The following is a 26683-nucleotide window of genomic DNA, read 5'->3' as shown; positions in this document are numbered from 1 at the left end:
GAAAATTATTGTAGTAGTTAACACAGTAGATTTAAAAAGAATGTTGTAATATTTAGATTTTGAAAGAGTATATATTTATTTGGATATCAGGTAAAGTTGGAAAAGATACACATTCTTCAGTTTCAAACCTACCTCTGCTCTTTTTCTTCTGCAAATAAGCCAATCAGCAGTTTTCAGTGACAATGCTTTTTACTTTCCTGAGGAGTTAAAAATGCTAACATTTAAAAAAGGAAATTTGGAGTAGAAGATCAGAAGATGCTGCTTTAAATTTTGTTCTTCTTTGTTTCTATGTATTTTTTAATTTTTATAAACAGCTAGAGCATTTAGTAAGTTTTTTAATGAAGTCAGATTTGGTTTTCATCACTTTTTAAAATTTAGGGAGTACTTTTTTGAAACAGGCTTATCATGTCAAAAGTATACAGATTCAATTAGTACAGGCGCACATGGAATGCTAAAAGGATGGGTAATAAAAAAGACAGTTTTATTATTTGTGTTTTGTATTGTTACTGATTTTAATTAAACAACTCATTAAGGAGTTTGCTAAAATTATCTACTACATGGTAGAAGCTAGAAGGCATTTAGTCCTTAAATATACTTGGTTTAAAAATCCATATTCTAATTTGGCTTTTGTGTTGAGAAAGATAATGTAATTCTTAATGAGCTTAGAAATTATTCCTTTCTCTTGCAAACTTCTCTCCTATTTCTCCAAATATCTTTCATGTATTTTGGGTGGTTTCTTTGACTTAATTGATTCTTATTATTCTCACATACAGCAAGAAAATTTGCTAGTATAGTATTTGCAAGTATAGTATTAAGATGTCAAATTTTGAAAGATCAAATTGTAAATCATTAATTTGTTTTCACTTACAATGCTTACCAAGAAGTTTGGTTTTAGCAGTTGTATTAAGAATGTTTCACAAAGAATATGTAACATGTAATGTGTATTCTCTTGGTGGGTGTGGATTTTTTTGGAATAACTATAGTGCAGTTTTTTTCTTCAATTTCTAAGATTTGCATTTTATTTTCTAACTTTTTTAGGAGTAGTAGAAAAAATTTTTTGGTTATTTTCTGCTATCAAAGAGTGATATTTGATTGTTAAAAATCCTTGTGATTTATTGTAATGTAAAATTAATATTCACAAAAGCCTAATTCATTATACCAATTCAGGGAAATTTTTAAAAATTATTTTTAATTTTGTGATTATATATTTTTTCCCCAAGGAAAGGAATTAAAGAATAGAAGGCATATTGAGCTCAAAAGAGAATAAAATATATGACATTAGTTGAAACAGAGAGCCTTACCAGAGATGTTATGAAAATCTGTCATGCTATTTCTAAAAGAAATTTGCATATAACACCGGTAGAATTCTCTGAGACTATTCACAAATTATTGCTTTAAATTGTATGTCATATTTTAAAATACAAATGGAAGGAAAACACCTAAGTATGTAATTTAATTTTATACCCTTTTCTAAGTGAATCATCATATACTAGTTTCTAGTTTTTGAATTAGCGAATTTTAGATTAACATTAATAAATGATAATCTGAATATAGGATTGAATATTATGATCTTATTTATTACCTAAAACATTATTATTTAAATGTATTGTTCTTATGGAGTCAATATATTTGAAACACTTAAATGAACAGAAGAGGATGTTTGGTCTCTTTATTTGAAAAGTAATATTAATTAGATATGCCCTTATTTTCAAAGTTTGATGTATATTTTTATTAGTGGAATTTGAAAACTGAAGAATTTTCTTATAAGGGTTAGAAAGAGAAATATAGGCTATAAAGACCTACATTTTTTCATTATACAAAATTTTTAAGTTAAACTTAATACATTATCTGCAATTTTTAGCTTAATTGAATTAGAAAAATCTTCTAAATGATAATAGCTAAACTTTTTTTCTGAGAAAATGAAAGTATAGAACTTTTGACAGTTTCCCCTTGCCTTTCTACCATTGACCTCATCAGCCTGTACATTCCTAAAATGGGAAGTGGTCTTAAAGGAAGTGGGGCACTTTAAAGGTATAGCTCTCAAGGTGTTTTGAGATTCACTTAAAGGTGAGCTTGACAACTTAATAGTTTCTTCATGTCAATTGAATATCCAGATGAAAAATGGAAAATATCAGTATGCAGATGGAATGTCTAGTGTGAATAAGTGTGAATCATAAGAATGAAGATACTTGAATTTATGGTGGTGATAATGTGCATGAACCCTTAACACATCACTTGCTCTGAAAGGTCTGTAAACCATGGCTGCCTCCTAGAGTTTTTTGAAAAGTGCTTGAAATGTTATTTTATGTGTATTGGATGTAAAGAGCAAATTGTTTTTTAGACTTAAAAAAAATAAGATATTTAGTTTGTCTGATTCTACTGACTTGGAAATTCCAAGAAAGCAATATTCTATATACTGAGCCTTGTCATTGCCTTCTAGGTATGTTTACCACAGCTCTAAATGGATGGTGGCGGGTAATGCTGACTCCCCTGTGCCACCGCGGGTGTACATTCATCCGGACTCGCCTGCCTCCGGGGAGACTTGGATGAGACAAGTGATCAGCTTTGACAAGCTGAAGCTCACCAACAATGAACTAGATGACCAAGGCCATGTGAGTAGATGGCTTCCCTAAGGTGCCACCATTGGTGGTGTAGACATATATGTACTGTGTCTGACTGAATGGCATGAACTTCTCTCAGATCATAATATTCCTCTCTTGGTTGGTCAGCATGTGCTTAATCTGTGCAAAATCAAGGTTATATTGAAGCATATCCTATGAAACATTTAATAGGTTAAAACTAGATACTGCATTTGTATTAAAATGAAAGAATCTCAGGCAGACTTTTTTAGCCAAAACATGTTTGAAACCCTATAAGGTGCTAATTATTATGGTCTGACTATGAATACTTAGGAGTTGGGTCAACAGGGATAATGGTTTATTGTGTCCTGCCTGCATCTAGTTCTTTTCCCTCTTGAAGCTTATTGCTTCTCAGTAATGGTCTAGGCTTACACTATTTGTGTCCCATTTTTATAATCTCATCTAATGTGTCAAAATGTTACAGTAACAATCTTTTTAGTCTTAAAATTGCTGAAACATATGTAAATCAGTCAGTCATTCCAATAATATAGTGATTTTTAACGCCTTATTGTTATGCAATATTATTCGTAGGCAATATTTCTACCTTATTATTTTAATAAATAAGTAACTCTGGATACATGCTGATTTCCATCAAAAGCTAGCATTTCTATTAGGTTTTTGTTATTTGAGAGGGTTTTGATTGAGGCAGGATTGAAATATCTTTTGAAGAACACATCATACATAAAAGGAATATCGAATATCAACTAGTTCATTTCTCAAAGTGTAACATAAAGATAGCATATTTATAAGCAAATCTTTTCAAACAAAAATGCAAACTGTCATAACCTAGTAATACACTTATGACGGGGTATGATCTGTAAACTGCTAGATAGTATCTTAAGCAATGACCTTAAAAACATTCAAGTATAAATTTCACTGTGGTACAAATTCAGTATCTAGATTTTTAAGACACATCTATTTTACATTGCTTTTGTTTGTTTGTTGCCTTTTATGATTGAAAACAAAATCAGAGGGCTTAATTGGTCTGACTCTTGATCTCAGCTAAGGTCTTGATCTCAGTGTTCTGAGTTCAGGCCCCACAGTGGTGGGTGTGAAGCCTACTTAAAAAAAAAAAAATCAGAAAAGCAACATAGTAGATTTCATTTCTGAATCCAACTTCATGCTCTGTATTTTAGTGCAGTAGTTATTTCTGTTTTTATTCTTTATTTACACAGTCAAGTTGTAACAGTTTTCACTTGACTTCAGGGAAGGAACACTAGTTTCTTCTGTCTCATTGAGGGAGCGGACTGAAATATTGCCAGCCTGTTCATTGAGGGGTCTTTTGTTTTTGGAATAGAAAATTTAAAAATAGGGGCGCCTGGGTGGCTCAGTTTCTTGAGTGTCGGACTTCAGCTCAGGTAATGATCTCACTGTGAGTTCAAGCCCGCGTCAGGCTCTGTGCTGACAACTCAGAGCTTGGAGACTGCTTCAGATTCTGGGTCTCCTCTCTCTGCCCCTCCTGTGCTCATGCTCTGTCTCTCTGTCTCTCAATAATAAATAAACGTTAAACAATTTTTTTTTAATTTAAAAATAATACTGTTAAGTGTGACTTGTTTTCAAAAGCTTAAGTATCTTCTACTTTTCAGAGTCCTACAGTTTAAGAATATATCTTTTAAAGAGATAATTGGGTCTAAAAACTATACACTGTCATATATAAAGTACATACTTCTTTCAGTAATTTAAATCACTTTCTAATTCTAAATTTTTCACATCAGGTAACTGGCTTTATATCTGATACTTAATGTATCTGCAATATTTGATGTAGATATGGTAATTTATCTATATAATTTAAAGTTTGTAATCTCATTAGACTTTCTGTCAAACAGTATTCTCCAGAGGAACAGAACCAGTAGAATGTGTATAAATATATACATAGAGAGAGATTTATTTAAGGAATTGGCTCACGTAATTGTGGGGGCTGGTAGGTCCCAGAACTACAGCAGCAGGCTGGAGACCCAGGGAAGAGTTGATCCTGCATCTCAAGCATGAAGGCAGTCTCAAAGCAGGATTCCTTTTTCCTCAGGGGACCTCAGTCTGTTTCTTTTAAGGCCTTCAACTGATTGAATAAAGCCCACCCACATTATGGAGGGTAATCTGCTTTACTCAAAGCCTACTGACTTAAATATTAACCTTGTCTAAAAAATAACTTCACTGGGACACCTGGGTGGCTCAGTCAGTTGAATGTGTGACTCTCGATTTTGGCTTAGGTCTTGTCATGGTTTGTGAGTTTGAGTGCGATTCCCGCATTGGGCTCTGCACTGACAGCATGGAGCCTGCTTGGGATTCTCTGTCTCCCTGTCTCTCTGCCTCTCCCCTACTTGCTCTAATGCTCTCTCTCTCAAAAATAAATAAATAAACTTAAAAAAAATTACAAATTCCTTCATAGCAACATCCAGACTGTGTTTGCCCAAATATCTAGGGAACATGGACTAGCCAAGTTGACACATAAAATTAATCATCACATAGCATTTGTTTAAACACAAAAGAATACATTGCAATTGAAATTCAATTGCTTATACCTAAATAATTATAATATTTCACTTTTACGAAAAACAAAAACATAGAAAACAGTAAAAATCTAGAGAAATGTGTCATCTATCAATGAAATTTTTCTTTTAAGGTTATGGCAGGATGTAATATTTTAATACAGGGTAGGTAATTAATGAGTGTGGGAAACAGGGAGATAAAGATATGTACCTATTTTGGAAGCAAGAAAATTGCCTTTGTACATGGTAAAAATGTATGAATCAGTTGATACTAGAGGGGAATGTAGGAGGGAAGATGCTCTTTTCCATTATTTATCTTTAAAAAATTATATGTTTTTAAATTTATTTTTATTAATTTTTTTTCAAGTTTATTTTAGAGAGAGAGACACACACACACACACACACACACACACACACACGGAATGGGTGGGGGAGGGGCAGAGAGAGAAACACAGAATCTGAAGCAGGCCCCAGGCTCTGAGCTGTCAGCACTGAGCCCGATGCAGGGCTGGAACTCATGAACCATGAGATCATGACCTGACCTGAAGTCAGATGCTTAACCTACTGAGCCACCCAGGTGCCCCTTAAAAAAATATTTTTTAAGACTTTGTAAAATGTATTATAATGTAGAAAGCCATAGTCTCTGCCTTCAGTGATTTAACCTAGATGGGGAGAGAAGACATGCATACAGATGATCATGCTATCTGCCCAGAGAAATACAGATGCCACATTATTTCAGCCAGGAGAGACTGGGAAGACTTCATGAAGAAGGTGTCTATTGTATTTTTTTACTCAGTTTGATGACCCCAAGTGAGGTTAGATTGGAGATTAGGAAATTGTTCCTCCTTCTATTGTTTATTTGTTTATTTTTAAGTAGGCTTCACGCCTAGTACAGAGCCCCATGCAGGGCCTGAACTCAGGATCCTGAGATCAAGAGTCAGATGCTTAACCAACTGAGCCACACAGGTGCCCCTCTTACTCTATTGTTGATGTGATTCAGCATCTAGGAAGATAGTAGTACCATTATGGTGGAACTTTCTAATTCAGTAGTCCTTTTCTTGACTCAGAGACCTCTTAGGAACTCACCCCTCTGTCATCAGATGGTGAAGGTCCCCCTAACTGCAAATTCTGAAGGAAGTGATAGTAATTTCTAATTAATCAAGCTGTAGACACAAATTAGAGGTGAATTTTGCTTTCTTAACTTTTTTGACCTCTCACCTCCCAGTTTTACTCTTCTAAAAGTATATAAGCATTCAACATAGCGACCTGAGAACTGCATGTAGACTTGGGACTTTTATTAAACACAGTGTGTTTAACATAGGACTCAAATCTTCACAGGGCTGTGACTGAACCTAGAACTGCATGAGACATGAGGTTATGTGCTGCTAGGTTTTCCTCAATGTGACTTCATCTTTCCAAATACCAGGGATTATCTAGAGAGGAATATTGAAGAGAATCTAGACTGGAATGTCCTACCCCTCCACAACTAATCCTTGAATGTTGTAAAGACTTTATAATCTCTACTTCATGGTGAATCTGTAGCCAGCTTTACATTGGATTGTATACAGCCAAGACCGGTCCTTGGGCTACCCATGTGTAGATGGTTAGCATGCTTGGGTAAGGTATTTCCTTCTCATCATGTGCATGGTTCCCTGTTCATCTGGAGTTTGTTGTCTGGAGGGAAACATTTTATATGAACATCTCTGAAAAATTAGAAGATGTTTAACAGGTAATGGTGTCTTTAAACATTGGCAGGACTCCTACCCACAGTGCTGGGGTGCTTTGGAAGGAAGCATGGCCAGCTTGCCATAGTCAGGAGACCTGTGGAGGGTCTCTTTCTCAGCTGCCAAAGGGTTGGTGACATAGTCACCCTAGCTCTAAGTTTGTCCTCACCCTCTTTCATTTCTGCTTGAGATTCAGGTAGGGAAGCAAGGCATTACAAGGGAGATTGCCAGGATCTCCTTGAGAAAAACTTGTAACAGCTTGGAGATCCAACATGTTCATGTTCATGAGCATGTCACTTTCGTGCTCTGACGCTTGTTTTTCTCATGTGTTTTAGTAGAACCAGAGGATTTTGGGTGAATCAGATGAGCTGATGAACTTGAAAGTACATATTTGTAAGGAGTGTTGTATATTCAGCATCACATCTGAGACAAAACCAAGGCCATCTTGCCATGGAGCTTGTGATCCAATGTTACTGTCTTGACCCCTACCTTTAAAATGAGTCAGTACCAGTCATCACCAATAATGCAGGGAGCTAAGTATCTGCTCTTCCTCGGCCCTTTGCTTGACTTGTTCCAACACTGGCATTTAGGTCATCTAGAAAATTTCCAGAGTCAGCAGGTAATGTTTCCTTATTGAGCTGTTTTGTAAGGCACAGCTGGCCTGTCTGTCAAACTTCAGGCACTTTAGGCCCTTCATACTAGAGATAAGTAATATCATGCTTCTTTTGACTCAGAACTAGTGTCTTTAAAGTGGAAAAAATGTGTATCAAAGAAAACTGTGTTTATGAACATTAGTCCATGTAATTATCTATGTTACTAGGTAATGCCAAAAAGAAAACAAAAAAAAATCCTCCATTTAAACAGAACAGAGAGCATGGTACATGCAGATCCGATATAATTATTTAAGTTTCAGCATTATCATGGTGGGCTCCTTGTTTATAAGGCCAATAGTTCTCCTGGTTTTATTTCTTCTATTAAATAAGGAAAATGTTATTGACCACTCATCATTGTAAGTTTGATAGATCATTAAAAAGCAAATAATGCTATTTTATTCAGAAGAGCTAGGTTTGTTTAGCATTACCTGAAAACGTCCAGGAATATACTAAATCCGTATAGATAATATTGAAAACACGTTATTTTGCTTGAATGATCGATCTCCAGTTTACTATAGGCAGTTGCCATTTAATGTGCAAACATAGGCATACATCAGCTACTTCTGTACCTTACTCCAGTATACCCCACCTTAGGTCATCTTGGAAATTCTGTAAGGATATAAAGAAGGAAATAAAACTTAAGTATATATAGCAATATGGAGAAATCTGCTTGCGAGAACAAAGACTTCATAAAATCAGAACCTACGTTCATTGACTAGTAAACAGAAACCCAAATCAGTTTTAGTTTCCTTTACTCCAAGTTAGTTTATTCTAGTCTTCCAAAATTAGCTATGTATTTATTTTTGTTTGTTTGATGTGAGGTAGCTTTCTCCATTTTTTTTTTCTCTGGAATTTACTGATCATTAGAATCATTAGAATAAATCTTGCATTTGTGTTTTACCTGGCTCACACAACCACACGCACATGTTACATTATGACCTAGTGTAAGTAAACACACACAACATGAACAATGTTTTGCAAAACAGTACTTATCCTTACTATAAGGAGCACACTCGATGTTTCTACTTTATAATTTTATTTATTTAAAAAATTTCTTGTTGAGACCTTTTAAATTGATTTTTTGTGAACCACTAATGGGTTATTGAAGTTCTGTCCTTTTTTTAGATCTGGAAAGAGACTTTTCCAGAGGCTGCAGATTCATGTGTGTGTCCACACGTGACCATGAGAGCTATTGTATTCCCTTACCCTTTCCTTATACGACTAACCGCCTCCCCATCAAATGGGTCTGGTAGGCACTATCATTAGATCCGCCACCCAGGCATTTCCTCTCCTGAGAGGAAATTTTAGGGTGAAAAACAAAACAAAATTGACCACTGCGCTCGTTACTGCCTGGGAGTAGAGACATCCTCTTATGGTAGCAAACATGCTTTCCAGGTATAGAGCTGTTTGTTTTAGGGCTGACCGAATATTCTGAATTTGGCTTCATTAAACTGTCTCGCGTCCTGAAAAACATGAGGCAGGTCAATCACTGTGTTTTTCCAAGACTTTGTTTAAGTATTTCTTTTCTTAACTCCCAAACCCCCAAGTCTGAATTCAAATTGTGTAACTCAGGAAAGATATAGCTTTGTTAACTGAACTAATTAATGAATACCTGACTGTGGACTCTCAGCAGCAAATAAAAAATTTCACTGGACAAGGATATTTCTTTACTCCACCTCCTATGCCTTGAAAGCATAAAACGTATACAGAAGGAGAAAAAAATTCACCCACAATCCCATCATCTAAACATGACCACTGTTCATAGCTTTCGGTGGGTTCTTTTTATTGTCTATTTTCGTATAATTGTGATAAGTTTATAAACTTGGAACATTTAACGTTTAAACCGAAGCATTTTATTTTGTGGTTAAAAATGTCCTAAACAGGCTTTAGTAATGGCTGAATAACACCTATCCCATTGTATAGACTTTCATTGACCTAACCAATCTGCTCATGTGGCTTATTGTTTTTCCACCATTATAAATGGTGCACTGCCTATTCTACATGAAGTGCTGTTTTGGATTTGAAATATTTCCTTAGGATAAATTCTCAGAAGTGAAATCGTTGGGTAGAAGGTAGCTAAACCATATTATCAGATTTCCCTAGTAGAGTCTGAGTGCATTAGCTTTTCCATCCCCAGGTGCCTGGGTTTTGAAAGTTTCATTGTCATGAAGGTGTAGACACTGGGTTCTCTGGGCAAACCAGGGATATTGCAAGCCACAAGCCCAAGGCAGACCCTTGGGTGTTCTTAAAATTCCTTTTGGCCTTGAATAGGCACATTGTCATCACCAATAGAGGAAAAATGCTCTCCTAAGAAAAACCTTGGTGTGCAAATACTTATTTTTAGGGGATGATTGTGGTGGAATTTAAATAATCATTTAAATCTCATTTTTAGTTTTACTGATTTGGATTTTTTAAATCTCATTTTTAGTTTTACTGATTTGGATTTTGTGCTCCATTTGGCTCATTATAAATAAAATGTTGGGGCACCTGGGTGGCTCAGTTGGTTAAGTGTCCAACTTCACTCAGGTCATGATCTCACAGTATGTGAGTTTGAGCCCTGCGTTGGGCTCTGTGCTGACAGCTTGGAGCCTGGAGCCTGCTTCAGATTCTCTCTTTCTCTGCCCCTCACCCACTCACACTCTGTCTCTCTCTGTCTCTCAAACATAAATAAACATTTAAAAAAATTAAAAAAAAAGAAAATGTTGATGAATTTATTCTTGTGTTTTCAGAAACAGAAAATTAGATGTTAAGTTCATGATTATTCACAGGGTTCCACCAAAATTATGACTCTCTTTTTCCTTTTGTAGTTTTATGCATATTTTACAAATAACTTCTTAGCCCTTCCTCTACAATTTTGATATATTTTATTTGTTTTTTTGATTTACTTTATTAAACTGGCACTTCTGCCAATTTTTCTTACACATTAAATATTTAGTCATGGTGATAAGACTGGGCAGAAGTTCTTGATATTTTTGGCCTTCTTTCCTTGATACAGATTATTCTTCATTCTATGCACAAATACCAACCACGAGTCCATGTCATCCGTAAAGACTGCGGGGATGATCTTTCTCCCATCAAGCCTGTTCCATCTGGGGAGGGAGTAAAGGCATTCTCCTTCCCAGAAACTGTCTTCACGACTGTCACTGCCTATCAGAATCAGCAGGTATTGTTCTCAGAATTTGTATCTTTCTAGACTTTTCGTTTCAGGGGTAAATTGAAAGCTAGCTATCCTTTTCACTGTATCTCAGTGTTACCAACTGTCATAAAGCATTTGCCATATAAGACATCCAGGGTGTGTGTGTGTGTGTGTGTGTGTGTGTGTGTGTGTGTGTGTATAAAAATAATTCTTTTTCTGTGATTCTCCAAGTAAGGCTACTATCGCGAGAATTTCTTTAGACAAGAATGGGTCTCATGACTGGCAATGTAGGTTTACTTTCCATTTTGAGATATTGAATCATAAAGTCATAATTAAAATTAAAAAGCATGTGGAAATAGACAAGAAGAATATGAAAGATTGCCTAGGAAATAAACAAGTAGAATTTGAAAGATAACACATTATTTTAAAACTATAATCCATGTATTATAGGAAATATTTCAGAGGCATTTATCTTATATAGTCATTTTGGTACATATACAAAAAGGGCTGTTTCTTTCAAGATAGGCTTTAATTGTGACAGAGGGTGATACATAGGCTTATAAGCTGAGAGATCAATTGTGGAGTAATCTTTTCATAAAATTAGTAATAATTTCAGAGGTGAAGTATTTCTTTTTGATATTGGTAAGTGTATGTATTTCTTTAAGGCTGTGTCAAGTAAGTGGAAAATTGATTTGAGGCAATTTTTTAGTCCATGCAGTTACAGCGAGTTTTCATAAAAAATTGTGATGTAGTTGAGGCTGATATGGTATGTGGTAGATTTTTTCTTCTTTAGTTTTAGTGATCAACAGAATTATTTTAGCTCTCCACTTATTACGTTTATTTACATCTCAGTTAGATGTTAAACTCTGTTGTGGTTTCTGTTGTTTTAAAGCTTATGAGGAGGTTTGGATTCTGTCCTCTGCATCTTACTTTAGGGCTGGGAGGCTCATCTCCTCTCATCCATGGGGAGACGCCAGCCCCACAGCTGAAGATGTCCCGTTCTCTCATTCACGTTGTCATGCTTTTATATAGACTTTTAGAAACAAGCATGAAATTAACCTTTACAAGGACTGGAGATTATTAGGAAGATATTCTTAAAATATGTTAGGGGCAGATAATGAATTTTTTTTGTTTGTTTTAGGAAAAATGCATAGGGAGAAAAAGAGCTGAGATATTCACTACCTTTTAAGGAACCCCAGAAAGTTATCTTCTTTCTCTCTCTCTGCCTCTTTCTCTGTCTCAAGCACAAACAAATTAGCCATGTCAAATGTGTGTATTCTCCCAGCCTCTGTGATACAATAAACAAGATACAATAAGCTTTTGGTACATGTTGGTGACTAACACCAGTTGATAAACATTGACAAATCAATTAATAGGGTAAGAAACTTAGAAAGGAAATTGATAATGACAAAATGCAATGATCATTTTTTATCTTCTTGGCTACTATTTTTAAGAACTCATGGAAAATTGGTAGGCAGCTTAGCCTGGTGGTTAGCATGGGTTCTGAAGCCTAGAGTCCCAGCCTAATTCTATTGCCAAGTAACCTTATGAAACCATAGGAAACTTAAGCCTCAGTTTAAAAAAAAAACATAAAATTGGGATAATAACTATGTATAAATTGCCATGAGAATTAAATGAAATATGTGTATAAAATTCTCACTACAGCATACATAGTATGCACTCAGGAATAAAAATAATGATAATAGTAGTATATCTCTATTCAGACAAGGCACCATTATATAAATCTGTACTCTTTTTTGAAATACTACTTTAAATGAACATTTAAGTTATTTAATGTTATTTAAATATTATTTAAATGAACAAAGAATTAAGCCATAATGAATTATAAAGAACTCCATCAATGACAGAATGGCAGTCATGCTGAATTAATTAGCAAACCTTTACATTATATCCTTTATAAGGTAGTTTTATCCACATACTAAGACAGTATCATGTGGAGCACATGTATCTCAGGTACTGCACAGAGCACACAGAGGACAATATAGGGGACTGCAGAAGACTTTTCAAAGATGCCCACCCCCTTTTTTTTTTTTTGGTCTTAGTGTTATCCAGTAGTTTTCATTTGTCCTTAGCCAAAATGGTACCATCGGAAGTATGTTCATTAACTTGGTAGATTCCACTAAACCAAAGAGCATAAAAAACAAAGCATGATGTGCTTCTTTGAAAATAGGCTGTAAATTCCTTTGGGCAAGGTGCAGATCTGTTAAGAAATAGATGAGATGTTGTTTATTAGTGTCAATTACAAGATGGTATAACTAAAAAATATGTTTAATGGAAATGATTAGGCCATCTGTAAAAATTCTACCCCCAAATTTTAGTTAAAATTAAAACATCATTTATTTCTACTACATGAATAGGATTTAATCTCATTAGAGTCTTCCAGTAGGGTTACCTCTGGTTAGACATTCACTATATTGCTCTGACCAGGTCAGGATTCAACAGAAAAAAAACAGGAAAGAATAAAACTTTAAGATGAGAGCCATAAAGATGATTCAAAGAGAGACAAAGAGGGGCGCCTGGGTGGCTCAGTCGGTTAAGCGTCCGACTTCAGCTCAGGTCATGATCTCATGGTCTGTGAGTTCGAGCCCCGCGTCGGGCTCTGTGCTGACCGCTCAGAGCCTGGAGCCTGTTTCAGATTCTGTGTCTCCCTCTCTCTCTGACCCTCCCCCATTCATGCTCTGTCTCTGTCTCAAAAATAAATAAACGTTAAAAAAAAATTAAAAAAAACAAAAAACAAAGAGAGACAAAGAAAAATACAAAGGCAGAAAAGTTAAAGAAGTGTATATTACCTTCAGAAGAAGAGAGGAATATGTTGAAGCTTAATAGCATCCAAGCATATAAATAACTTGAATAAATAGAAGTTGGATATTAGCTGTTATCCATTACCAATAAAAATAGGATTAAACCATGTCACAGAGTTAAAGGGAAGTGCTTTAGTTCAGAGGGATTGAAAACAAAGGACAAGTTATCAAGAGAAGATTCAGAATTTCCTTCTCTAGTGATATGAAAAGCAAAACAAATTTTATTTACAGAGTTTGAGTATGGATGGGGATTGTCTTTTTCTTAGCAGATGAATGTCTAGATGATTTCTGAAATTTTCTTTTGATTTGCAGCTAAAATAATAAAATACCTGAGAAATAGGGGAGAGTCAATTTTGGAATTACTTGTAGTTCTTCTACCATTTCTGTCTTTAATAAACTTCCTTGACATTTCTAATATTTGATATGACTTTTTTCCTGCTCTGCAGATTACTCGCCTGAAGATAGATAGGAATCCATTTGCCAAAGGCTTTCGAGACTCTGGGCGTAACCGGTAAGTCTTAGTGAAGAGCATTTTGGCTCTGATAAATATATTTGGCTTTTTATTGTGAATTTTCCATTACAAGGTAAAGAGTTAAATTTACTGACATGATTTTGAAATCATTTTCTGATGAGGATTAAAATTTGTCGCTAACACTGGGCCTTGGAGGTAACTTAGTTTTGGGTCTAGTGCTGGGGTCTGCCCATTCCTAAGGTGAACTCTGATGTGTGATGCTGGCTGAAAAATGGAAGTTCTCAGGGTGCACAGTGCAGGCCACCTCTGAAGGGGGCTTGAGGAGACCTTCCCTTTAGGCACAGGGGCTTCAGTTTCTCAAATCAATAGCCTGCCTTTCAGGCCCTGGGGCTTCAGTATTCTAAGTCAGTAGCCTCTGTGCATCTGCTCATGGTTTAGAATTTGCTTAGTGATATCACAACAATCTATTGATTCTGTCTTTCGAAAATGATGGGGTTTCTCTTTCCCTCAGATTTCCAACTAGAATATGAAACTACTCCCCTTTGCCAAGAGAGCTGATGTTCTTTAGTTTCCAAATTTGTCTTGGCTCCGCTGACAGCCACACACTTGTTTATTTTTTCTGTGGCGTGTTTTATGGTGTTTGTACTAAGTGGGAGAGCTACAATAATGAATTCCACTCTATTACTTTTATCAAAAAAGCAGATCACCCTAGTCTGTGTGCCAAGGGTTTTTGAATTTATTGATATGACTATTCCAATACGGTTTGGTGCAACATTTTCTAAGAGAAGTATTGATGGTAACAGTTATAATAGACTAACGTTCTCCAGAGGCCTCTTCAGGGTAAGGCTTTGCCTTAAATGTTTTTAAAAGCATTTTGCTTTTAGAAAGAAATATTTGATAAAGTTTTATAATTTTACTCCAGAAATTATTCTAATACTTCTTGAAAACTTGGTATTCATAGGCTGTGTCTATAGGAAGTCAAAATCCCAATTATCTTGTTTTAGGAACTGTTTGATTTAAAATTGTTGAGAGGAAACAATCAGGTAGTAGTCCAGATTTTTCATTCTTCCAGTTGATTAATCAGGCAAGGTTGGTGCAGACAGATTTTTTTTCTCAGAATACACTCAAGTGCTTGAAGAGGTTTGATTTCATCTTCATATGCAATGGCATTGTTAAAACACCGTGCAATGGGAGGACTAAAATGCCGCTGAAATGCACTGAGAGTGGAGTAGCCTTTAACTTAGTGCAGGTAGATCAACAAGACTGACGAATAACAGTCTTATTGTTATAATTCCCTCTGAAATTCTTCATTCTGTAGGAAGATTTGCAGGTATTCCTATAATACCTGTTGTCTGATATATTGAAATTATTCTGTCTTTTTTTAGATGTTTGTTTCAGTGTGGAGAAAACTTTGCTTGGCTTTTGCTGTTACATTAGCTCTTAGTTAACTTTGCTGTTCAGAGGAGTTTTTAAAAGCTGAATAATTTAGTAACCGAGGTGGTCACTGGTAAGGGACTGAAGGAAGCCTTTGGGGTGACTTCTTTTCTACCTTGACAAGCACTTAATGGAATCTTCTTGTGGTTTTGGTTATAGCAGTATAGTATTTATCCATTTAAGAGTCTTACATTACTTCCAATTCATTATTTTTTTAAAGCAGAGAATACATTTATTAAAACTCGCTGAAACTGGGGCGCCTGGGTGGCGCAGTCGGTTAAGCGTCCGACTTCAGCCAGGTCACGATCTCGCGGTCCGTGGGTTCGAGCCCCGCGTTGGGCTCTGGGCTGATGGCTCAGAGCCTGGAGCCTGTTTCCGATTCTGTGTCTCCCTCTCTCTCTGCCCCTCCCCCGTTCATGCTCTGTCTCTCTCTGTCCCAAAAATAAATAAAAAAAACATTGAAAAAAAAAAAATTAAAAAAAAAAAAAAAACTCGCTGAAACTCCAGGAAGGCAGCATTGAGGCGTAAAGAATATATAGCCAGGAACTGTGTCCAGCTTCTCCTATAGGAATAACCTACCAAACACATCACTGCTGTCAACACTGGGAGAATCACACTGCTTGTATACTGTCGGTTCATTTTTGAAGCAATACATTTAAAAATATTTTTAAAGGTGTATTTTGGATAGATAACAATAGTGAATGAGCCTACAAATAGAAGTGAGATGATAAGATGCATATGACAAGTTTTCACAAAGAATTCTAGAAACATCAGCATAATGAAAATTGGGTTTTTAAAATTTGGTCAGTGAAAAAAAATCTGTGGGTTTGGTGAAAATAAACTAAGTCTTTGTTTGGTATCATGAAGTCAAAATACTAGGTTTGATATGAATTTTTTCCTTCTCTTTGTTTTACAAGTATAGAGTTGTCGCATCCATAGTGCTTGTTCCTATTTCTTTACTGACTCTTAATTTTTTAGTTTTAAAAACATTTTTTTAAATTTACATTATTTGTTTTTGAGAGAGAGAGAAACAGTGTGGGGTGGGGGGTGCAGAAAGAGAGGGAGACAAAGAATCCGAAGCAGGCTCCAGGCTCTGAACTGTCAGCACAGAGCCTGAGGCAGGGATCGAACTCACCGAGGCGACAAGAGATCATAACTTGAGCCGAAGTAGGATGCCCAACCAACTGAGCCACCCAGGTGCCCCTAAAATTTTTAGTTTTTAATGGACATACAGAACATAATGAATTATGTTTTAACACTTACTAAATTTTAAGTTTTAACACTGTTAAATTTTTTTTGTTTGCGCCAATTATTTAAGCAGTGTCACAGTACAAGAAAAACATGTTGAGCCTATCTATAGCTTTTTGTTAGTGAAGTAAATAATTTTAATTTTTAGCTTATTAAAATTAGTTTTCCTGCTTATGATAGATAGCCTTCAGTCCTTATTTTGGAATGCTAAATATTTATAAATCAATATCCTCTTTTTAAAAATTTAATTTTAACATTTTCTATTGATAAATGCAAAAACACATGTATAGAGGAGTGGATTTGGTCAGCTTTGAAGATTTCCAACTTACCTATTATTTTCCTTTAAAAAAGAGTAAGTTATATGTAAGACTTGGAGGGTGCCTTGGTGTTGAGGGCTTGGGGAAGGAGTGATATTTTTTTCACAGAAATAGAGAAGAAAGCCCAAGAGAAAAAGTTAATTATATTTCTTTAATACCCCTGGTTGTGTTGTCTTGTTGATACTACTTTTTAACATAAATTCTGTTTTTATTTTTCCCCACACATGAAATAAACAAATTAAGCAGGACAAGAAATAAACATGGACTTGTGATTTTTTAAACTTTATAAAACAATTTGCTTTAATTAAAAATTATCCCTTCCTGGTTATTTATGGCTCCACAGCCTATTTTATAGGAATCAGTAGCTTCAACCCTTAAAAGCTCTCCTGCAAGACATTTGCTACGTGAAAGAGAATTTATGTGCTGAGAATAGTTTCATTCTTCAGTTAGGCCTTGGGTTTGACCCTATAAAATTTTTTACTCAGGAAGGTACAGAAATTTCTCTGCTTTAAATACTTCAGGAAAAACATAACCATTTTACTAAATAAACTTGGCCATTTGATAGCATAAATTAGGGTGGTGATAAAATGTGGAAATTGTTCAAAGGCATCTTGTATAAATTATCGCCTTGGCTACACTCCTGCAGGAGGTGCTTTTATCTTTTCTTTAACTAGATGGGAAAAGTCTCCATTACTGGAGAAAATGAAGGCCTTTTTTAAAAAGTCCAGATTCAGCTAATAAATATTTTATAACTGTTTCCTGCACAATATCTGAAATCCTTTCTGGAACTTGCAGTGTGAAACAGCAGCCTCGAGAAAAATATCGATAGCTCCAAGTCAGCTGACTTGTCGATATGTCACCTTCAGAGCATCCCTTTAAAGCTTGGGATTATACGTTTGTGATGATCAGTAACGTCTCCCCAAGAATTTGGTCTATGGATTTGTATTTGAAGCATAGTAAAGTTTACACGGCTAAAACAGATAATGCAATAATGCACATCTCCGCAGTTAATACATGTCTAAGTCCAGTGGATGCTTATTAATTACCTCTTAGCAAACTCCCCTCGAGACCACTCCGTGACCACTTTGGTATCCTTAGTACTTAGAACTGTGATTACTAGAACTCATCCATGTGGTAATAAAAAAGCAGTTTTATACAAAACTGCATCCTAACATTCTTTAGGATTAAAAAAAAGCTTGTTTCTAGAAAGTCATAAAAACTGAGTACAAGCTAAATATAGATGAATCAGATAAGTAGTCCCCAGCATTCATTAGTTGAGTATTAAATGCAACCTGCAGGCTACATGGGTTTTGGGACTGACCAAGCTGCCAAACTGCCCCCAAATCAATACTTTCATGTATGTAAAATATTACTGAGTAGAGTGATCTTGCATTTGGCTTGTAGTCAGCCACAGATATGATGTCTGGTTTTGGAAAAATCACTTAGTAGCAAACAATTTTAGCACTAGGAAATGAGGCAGAGCTTTTGTAAAGAATCCTCACTTTGTGGGAAACTGAAGTCCAGGGAGGTTAAAACATTTACCTATGGTCACACAATGAATTTTAATGAGTTGCAGCCACAGCCCAATTCTCCTGACCCCCAATCCAGTGTTGTTACCATGAAATAATCCTCTCTCTGTGCAACACTGATTATATCCAAAGCCAGATTCTGCCCTTCACTCTCAGTGCAGCCCAGGTGTAAGGCATGTGCCGGGTCCACTCTGTTCCCCTTTGGCAGCCCAGTACTAGCACCTGTGTGGGACTGGTGATGGCTCTTTGAAGTGCTTTAAGAGCAGCACCCCCTGAGCTTACGACTTGAGAGATGAGTCAGGTCCATGCTTGGGCTCATGTGAGGATGGCTCATACACACAACTGGTGACGGATACTCACACCACCCATCCACACACATATCGCTGTCCCTTCTGTCACTAAGATGTGGTAGTGATGCTCCGTGGAGTCATGATAGATGCCAACAAATTAATAGATTCTATACTCTGAACACTCTAAGGAAGTAAATTCAGTGTGTAAAACCTTAGAACAGTAGGGCAAGTTGTATAAGATGGTTTTATCTGCATATAGCACTCACTATGAGTGTTTAGAGAGTTTTCCCCACGTCATGTAGGTGATATGACTCCAGGATGAGGGGGGTCCTGTAGTCTTTGTTCATAGTTCTTATTTGGGGATGCAAGGTGTCCAGAGGAAGTAGCAAGTTGAGCACAAGCTATTAGAGAAAGACCTGATCTTTAACATTTGCATTAAATATAGATTATCTGTGTTAAATAAAAGTGTGTTTGACAATCACAAGAGATGTCTGAGTATTGCTGGACACTCAGAAAGCAGGCATTTCCTACAAATCGCTTAGGGCTGTGGTAGTTGAGGGAAGACTGAGGTCTTGAGAATGGGTGAGTGAAGCACCTCATTTCCAGAACATAGAGGACTTAGTTATCTGATATAAGAAGAAGATTCTGAATCACTTATGGTAGGAGATACATACATACCTTTATGTATGTAGAGTAGTTACCCTTGTTTTCAAATATACATATTTCATGTAAATGGTTTACAACCAACTTGTCCTGTGTCTTTAAGTATCTATTCATTAAGTGTATGTAAAGGCCTGAAAAGAATGATGCTGATACTAGCCCCAGATACTACACCAGCCTGTGAGATCACCTTCCTGTGTTCCTTCTGCATGTTGGGCTGAGAGGTCAATGCTGCCTCCTACCTTCCTGGACTCCCTGTTGCTGGAGGGGAGCCCATCCTGGCTCTACTGGGTGTGGTGGAGATTGCGCCCCCCAGAGAGTAGTCAGTTTTCTTTGGATGAGTGCTCTTCTAAAGTTGGCTACCGAGGCACTGAATGATGGGCAGAAGTGCCTCTTCAGCAAAATTGGCTTTACAGGGTCATGCTTTTGTCGCAAAGCCTTGCTCATCAGAGGAAAGAGGGTGGATTCCAGATCCCAGCAGGGCCATGGACTCACATCAGCTAGGATGGACCTCTTTGCCTCAGTTCCTTAGCACAGAGGGACAGCTTTTTATTCTCCGAGGTCAGCTTAGTTTTCTGAGAATGTTCACAGGACATCTTGGGTGGTTTCCATCATCTTGTGCACCTGGTGACAGAATGTAGCCCATCTCTGAAGCATTTCTTCATGCCTGTGCCAAACTCCTACCCTACCAATGTGGGGGGGCCACCATCAACACCGGTGATGTTTTCTGAGCTGCTTATTACTGCCGAAAGCTCCAACTGCTCCTAACTAGGCTTCTTTTGTCCGCCTCCATCCCGATCCTTCCATTTAGAATGGGTTTGGAAGCCCTTGTGGAGTCATACGCATTCTGGAGACCTTCACTGCGGACTCTCACCTTTGAAGATATCCCTGGAATTCCCAAGCAAGGTAAAACAAAGTCTCCTGGGTCATAGATACAGCCAGTTCTTGACTGGAAGCTCGGGCACTGAAAAATGAATGAGTCATTTGCATCTACAATGGTGACCTCATTACCAACATCCTCTTGTGACAGGATCCATCTCTTCTGTGTGGAATGAGGATGGGGACCAGAAAAATGGTCATAGGTGAAGTCTTGGATGTTTTAGGCTGTTGATATATTTCACGACCTTTATGTCACCCTTAAACATCTTGTTAAAATTAGCATCGGACTGTGAGCTCCTGTGCCAGGCGCACTGCGCAGGGAGTGGCCAGTGGTGGTCGCAGTTCACCCTTTCTTGCCAGCTTCTTTCTTCACTTCCTTCAGCAGCATTGCCTGTAGACATGGTTCTCCTGTTGGATTTATGCTGAGAAGGTCAGGCACACTCAGGCAGACTTCCTCTGGCTCACCTCTGAGTATTTCCCCCAAGCTCAGGCTAGTGTTTCCTCATGGAGAGCTGCATGCCAAGGAATGATGCTTCCTTCTCTGCTCGGTAGGTAGGACTCTCAGCCCACTCCTGCACTCAGGCTTTTTATGCCTGATCCTGCCCAGCAACCCGGTGACAATTAACATGCTGGGTTTTAGATAATTATCATTGACCGGCTTGGGCTTTTAGATTATTTTGAGAAGCTATATAAAACACTGTTGCTGGAGGAATGAAGGCTTTACAACCTGTCCAGCCTGTTGGAATTCTCCTCTCCCCCTAACTTCTGTCAAGTTTGCAAACATCAATCTGCCAGCGAATCCAGAGAGGGGAAGAGGGCCACCACCACCATTATTGATTGGACCCAGGGTTAACCACCCTCTCTGTTTCAAAGGACTGTTTCTATGGTGGGCCTTTGCTCTCGTGTCAGCATGTGAGTCACCAACCTGTTTTCTGGTTGGAAATAAGATTTTTGAAGTTCTAGACTATTGTCTTCTTGCAATAGCCCTCTGGGGTACAGCCATTGATGCACACAAGCTTTTGGTGGGAAGCTGCAGATGTGTTTGAGGCAGGATGTGTCTTTGACCAGTTTGGCTCTTTCCTTTAAGTTACTTCTATTTTCTTGCAAGAAAACATATCGACCCAGAGCAAGGTCTGCTGAAAAAGCAAAATAAGGAAAGAAGACAGATGATGACTATATTTTCTGAAGACGATACAGAGTGAGATGAAATTTATAAAGTTGCCAGAAAAGTCAGTATTCGTAATATTTATTAGAGAAAAATCCGAAGCCTTTGGGAAAGCTGATGGAGGGAGAAAATGTGAAAATTCTATGTGGCAGTGTCCTAATATCCTCTGCAGTAAAAAAAAAAATTATTGCCTGGAGAGATCATTTGCCTTGGGAATATTGAGAGGATCTGTGTCTAAAATGTTGCTGTCAGAATTCAGTTAAGTTATAATTTCTTGAGAGACAAAAGCATCTCCTTTTTGTTGTTCAACGTAGGCTTCCTTGTGACAAGCTGTGTCTCGCTCATGCTCACAAAATCGAAAGGCAGACATGGCTGTAGAGTCGTTGCTCTTTACATTTCAACTTCTTTTTGTAGGAAGTACGAGTTCCTCCACATTGCTCCAAGGCTCTGGGAGTGGTGTCCCTGCCACCCACCCTCATCTTTTGTCTGGCTCCCCTTGCTCCTCTCCTGCCTTCCATCTGGGGCCCAACACCAGCCAGCTGTGTAGCCTGGCCCCAGCTGACTACTCTGCCTGTGCCCGCTCTGGCCTCACCCTCAACCGATACAGCACATCCTTGGCCGAGACTTACAACAGGCTCACCAACCAGACCGGCGAGACCTTCGCCGCGCCCAGGACTCCTTCCTATGTGGGCGTGAGCAGCAGCACCTCTGTGAACATGTCCATGGGCGGCGCTGATGGGGACACTTTCAGCTGCCCACAGACCAGCTTGTCCATGCAGATTTCGGGGATGTCCCCCCAGCTCCAGTACATCATGCCTTCACCTTCCAGCAACGCCTTTGCTGCTAACCAGACCCATCAGGGTTCCTATAACGCTTTCAGGTTACACAGCCCCTGTGCCTTGTATGGATATAATTTCTCTACATCCCCCAAGCTGGCTGCCAGTCCTGAGAAAATTGTTTCTTCCCAAGGAAGTTTCTTGGGGTCCTCACCGAGTGGGACCATGACCGATCGGCAGATGTTGCCCCCTGTGGAAGGAGTGCACCTGCTTAGCAGTGGGGGTCAGCAGAGTTTCTTTGACTCTAGGACCCTAGGAAGCTTAACTCTGTCATCATCTCAAGTGTCTGCACATATGGTCTGATGAATCCTTGAAGTTTAAACCATATTCAGATTGGTCTAATGTATTTTCTTTTCTTGTTTTCTTTCTCTTTTTCTTTTTTTTTTGAAAGCAATATGAAAAGAAACTATCAGTAGCTTGTAAGATTTACATATAATAGGAAGTGAAGGCTCACTGAGTGTTTTGACTTTCTCATGGTGAGATTGTAATTATCTATGGTATATACATATACCGTATATAGCATGTGGAGTTTTGCAGCCTACAAAACCACATCCTCCCTCCCCCCCACCCATTTCGTCTAGTTGCACAGAGTATTGGCATAAGTAATAATGTTTAACCAAAATTCTCAGACTCTTTTAAAAACCAAACAGCAAACTTAAAACTTGGCAGTGATACTAACCAGACCAAGACTTATAACTTAATTTATCAGAAAAATGCTCTACACAGTTTCATACTTGAGTGTTGATAACTAACAGTAACCAGCACATGGAGTCTTGTGATTTCTGTTATTCTTGGGCACAATGTGAGAACCTAAAATGCAAAAGCCAGTTGAGGTCTTGGTATTAGTTCTGAGGTATTTGTAATCATGAAGGATTAGCTTTTGTGTTCTTGCTTGCTCTTGTTTGTCACAGATAGTAGATGACCTTGGTTCTGTAAAAATCCATGACCTATGATAATTTTTCACTTAAGTGGAAGAGAGGCTTGTACTTTCTTTTCACTTTCCATTGGGTATATAAGAGGTACTTACTCATCTGCAGAGAATAAATTTCTAGTATTTTGGGTTTTTTGCTCATTTTATTTAGTTTAAGTAGACCGTTAAAGAATGTTCTAGTAAACATTTTTAAATTCCAGTTTTTGCCAGGGAAGGAACACATGATATGAGTGGAATGGTAAAAAGAAAATAAATCCACCTCAAATTCTTTGATTCCAATGAGAAGTGTCTGTCTTTTTAAATCAAGAGGAATAATGTTGTCAGCTATCCCTTAGATTTTTATAGTGTGGTTTTTCATTCAGGATATTTTTTCCATTTTGCTTTGAGATTCCTGATCCATGATCTATAAGGAAAAAGGCATTTATGCTACTTATTTACGTCTCGTAACTCCTACAAATTGAAACCTCCCTTCCTCCTTAACTTTGTTTCTCTGAGTCTTTCCTGAAACAGATAGATTCTAGGCTTTTATGGTATTAAATAACACTGTGAGGAATTTCAGGGGGTTATCTCCAGCAATCTGTCTTTTGGGGGTTGTAGTGCAAAGGCCAAAGCCCATTACTATAAAGACCCTCTTACAGGATGAAGGAGGAAGATACTAATTATGATAAAGGATCTATAAAACTTTTAACCTCAGCAGCATTTTCGACCTCAAAACTGGAAAAATGAAAACAGAATTAGTTTTTGAAAAATCCGTAAAATAATGTATACATGGTTGAAGATTTCAAAACAAGTAACTTCGATAGCATATTATGAGATGAATCAGAAAGGCTAAGAATGCATGGTGAGGAGCATTACCATCTGTCTGTTGAGAAACTAAAGTAATACGTCTGTTCCTTGACTCATTAACGACCTTTCATATATTTGTCAAGCTAAAGCAGTGTGATTTCCTTTCATTTGTAAACAGAATTGCTTTAACTCTTCCCTAGTTTAGATGGGGAAAGGGTGTAGTTCCTGATTTGCTTCTTTACTTTAAAACAACATGGCTGTTAAATATTTAGGCTGATAACTATTTGAAAAGTAGTTGCACAGGATATGACTCTGTTTATGGATGTTGATAAATTTCCCCATGGATTCTGTAACAATTCATCAAATTAGTATTGATTTTTAAATTGAAGATTAGCACGAAGGGACACAAACTATTTCCAGTAGGTAGATCTGTATAAGATGTTTGTGTGTGGTGTTGATTGCTTGAAAGAGATTTAGGAAAAGTCCTCATGAGTACATCCCAGCCTTAATGCTTAGTACAGTTCAAGAACAAGAGTTTTCTATCTTAAGAAGACATGGAAATTAATTAATGATCCATCCCCATATATACTAATAGGGAGAGCATTTTCCTTTTTGCTGTTGGTGATATGAAATGATACCACAATACGAGTAGAATTTTTTATTAATTTTTTTGATTTAGCAATATTGTACAAATTGCTGTTTCCTTTAGGCTTTACTGTAAATATTAATCACCATGTCACTTCAAAGACTAGCCTTTTTATCATTACATTAAATGACATACATGCATTGATAATTATAATTATATATCTGTATTTTATTAAAAAAGTGCTTAAGAAATTATATATTAAAGTGTGTTACTAAACCCTTTTACGACTTTGGAGGGTAATCATTTAAAGTGTCTATAAATGTTGTTCCAAGAACAAGCACACATATGAACACCCCAAACACAAATTTTGTAGCTTTTGATTACAAAGCATGGCAAAATGGGTCTGGCATTCATTTTTCATGTGTTAAATATAATTTCTTGGTGCCCTGACCATGTCATTGAAGGTGAAGCCCTGACAAATGTTGAACACATGAAAATTCAAATGTAAGAAGAGAAGGACATGGTGGTATGTTTTGTTTCTGGTCCAGGGGAGAAGGGCAAGCATACAAGAATGAGGTGCTTTTACCACTGACCAGTGATGACAGATCACTTCTAGACCCCTTGACTGGAAAACATTCCAAGGGACATTGTGATGAGGTGATGTTGCTGCTATCACAGCCAGTCACATTTTGAAAATTAACACTTGCTTCTATACAAGCTCCTTCCCAGAGGTCAACAGCTTTTCACAAGCAGGGCACCCACTTGCTGACCCCTGATTTCTGGAATGTAGGGGGTCAGGAGACTTCCACAGTCCCCAGAAGAGATTGGAGCACAAGGTTGCTGATCTAGCAAAGGATCACCCTCACTCTTCACATTAATTAATGGAATTTTGAGCAAAAGAAACCTCACTTTAAAATGTGAATTCCTCTCGGGGTGCCTGGGTGGCTCAGTCGGTTGAGCACCCGACTTCGGTTCAGGTCATGATCTTGCAGTTTGAGCTCCAGCCCTGCATTGGTCTCTGTGCTGACAGCTCAAAGCCTGAAGCCTGCTTCAGATTCTATGTCTCCTTCTCTCTCTGTCCCTCCCCCGCTCTCTTTCTCTCTCTCTCAAAAATAAATAAACATTTAAAAAAATGTGAATTCTTCTTGAGACATCACTCCCCAGATTTAAACCTAAATCAGCAACTTGCACCTCACTATGAATTAGATAAACATAAACTTTGGAGGTGGCCAGAAGTTTGATTAGAAGAAAAGAGCAATTTTTGGAGTAGGGCAATTCTGGAAAGATTTGGAAGGGAAGAGGAAGGTGCAAGGAGAAGGCTCTCTAACCAAACTTGGTGTAAAGCCATTAAAAATAATCATTTCATGAGCTTCTTTCAGGAGTCATGGCAGAGCTGGTGGATGCTATGCTGATGCTGTCTCTAATTAGACAGGTTTGTAAAGAATCCTTTCAAAGTGCAACCATGCCGGGTTTCCTCATGGGGAGTTTATTGACTCATTTACATGGAGGTTTTCTAAAGCTTTCCATTGGAAATTAAATAATTTTATTAAGTTATTACCACATTATGTTTTAATATCCTTGATTGTCAGTCATTCTGTAAAATACGTGCTGAGGGATGCCTGGGTGGCTCAGTTGGTTAAGTGTCTGACTTCAGCTCAGGTCATGATCTCATGGTTTGTGAGTTAGAGCCCCGCATTGGGCTCTGTGCTGACAGCACGGAGCCTACTTGGGATTCCCTCCCTCTCTCTCTGCCCCTCCCTCGTGTGCTCTCTCTCTCTCTCAAAATAAACTTAAAAAATACATGCTGAGTTGAGAGTAAGGTTGACTATGTGAACAGTTAGGTAGACATACATGAATGCAACCTTCTAAGAGCTCAAAGCTTAAAAACATTAGTGATGGAAATGAGCAAATAATAGATATTCAAGCATAAAAACATCCAAGACATATATAAACATAGTGTCCTTCTACATGCTGATAGACTTTCAAATAATAAATTTTCTTTTTTTTGGAATTTTGGTATGGTGAGAACATCATTCCTTGGGAATTAGGGAGCTTGGTTTCAAACCATGGACTTCCCAATCATGATTTTG

At 37.5% G+C, this 26683-nt stretch overlaps 1 protein-coding gene across 1 annotated transcript in view; it reads left to right on the top strand.

Moving 5' to 3' along the window:
• TBX18 (T-box transcription factor 18) overlaps nucleotides 1-24870 on the top strand; it is a 29275-nt gene extending 4405 nt beyond the window's left edge. The window contains exons 4-8 of the mRNA XM_030315926.2: nucleotides 2441-2612; nucleotides 10498-10665; nucleotides 13907-13971; nucleotides 20222-20316; nucleotides 21869-24870. Of these exons, the coding sequence (XP_030171786.1) occupies nucleotides 2441-2612; nucleotides 10498-10665; nucleotides 13907-13971; nucleotides 20222-20316; nucleotides 21869-22593 (1225 nt within the window). The 3' untranslated portion in view covers nucleotides 22594-24870. The remainder of the gene's footprint in view (nucleotides 1-2440; nucleotides 2613-10497; nucleotides 10666-13906; nucleotides 13972-20221; nucleotides 20317-21868) is intronic.
• The last annotated feature ends 1813 nt before the right edge of the window (nucleotides 24871-26683 follow it).

This window comes from Lynx canadensis, chromosome B2, assembly GCF_007474595.2.
Source record: "Lynx canadensis isolate LIC74 chromosome B2, mLynCan4.pri.v2, whole genome shotgun sequence".
NCBI classification, from domain to species: domain Eukaryota; kingdom Metazoa; phylum Chordata; class Mammalia; order Carnivora; family Felidae; genus Lynx; species Lynx canadensis.
This window is presented reverse-complemented; position numbering and strand designations above follow the sequence as displayed.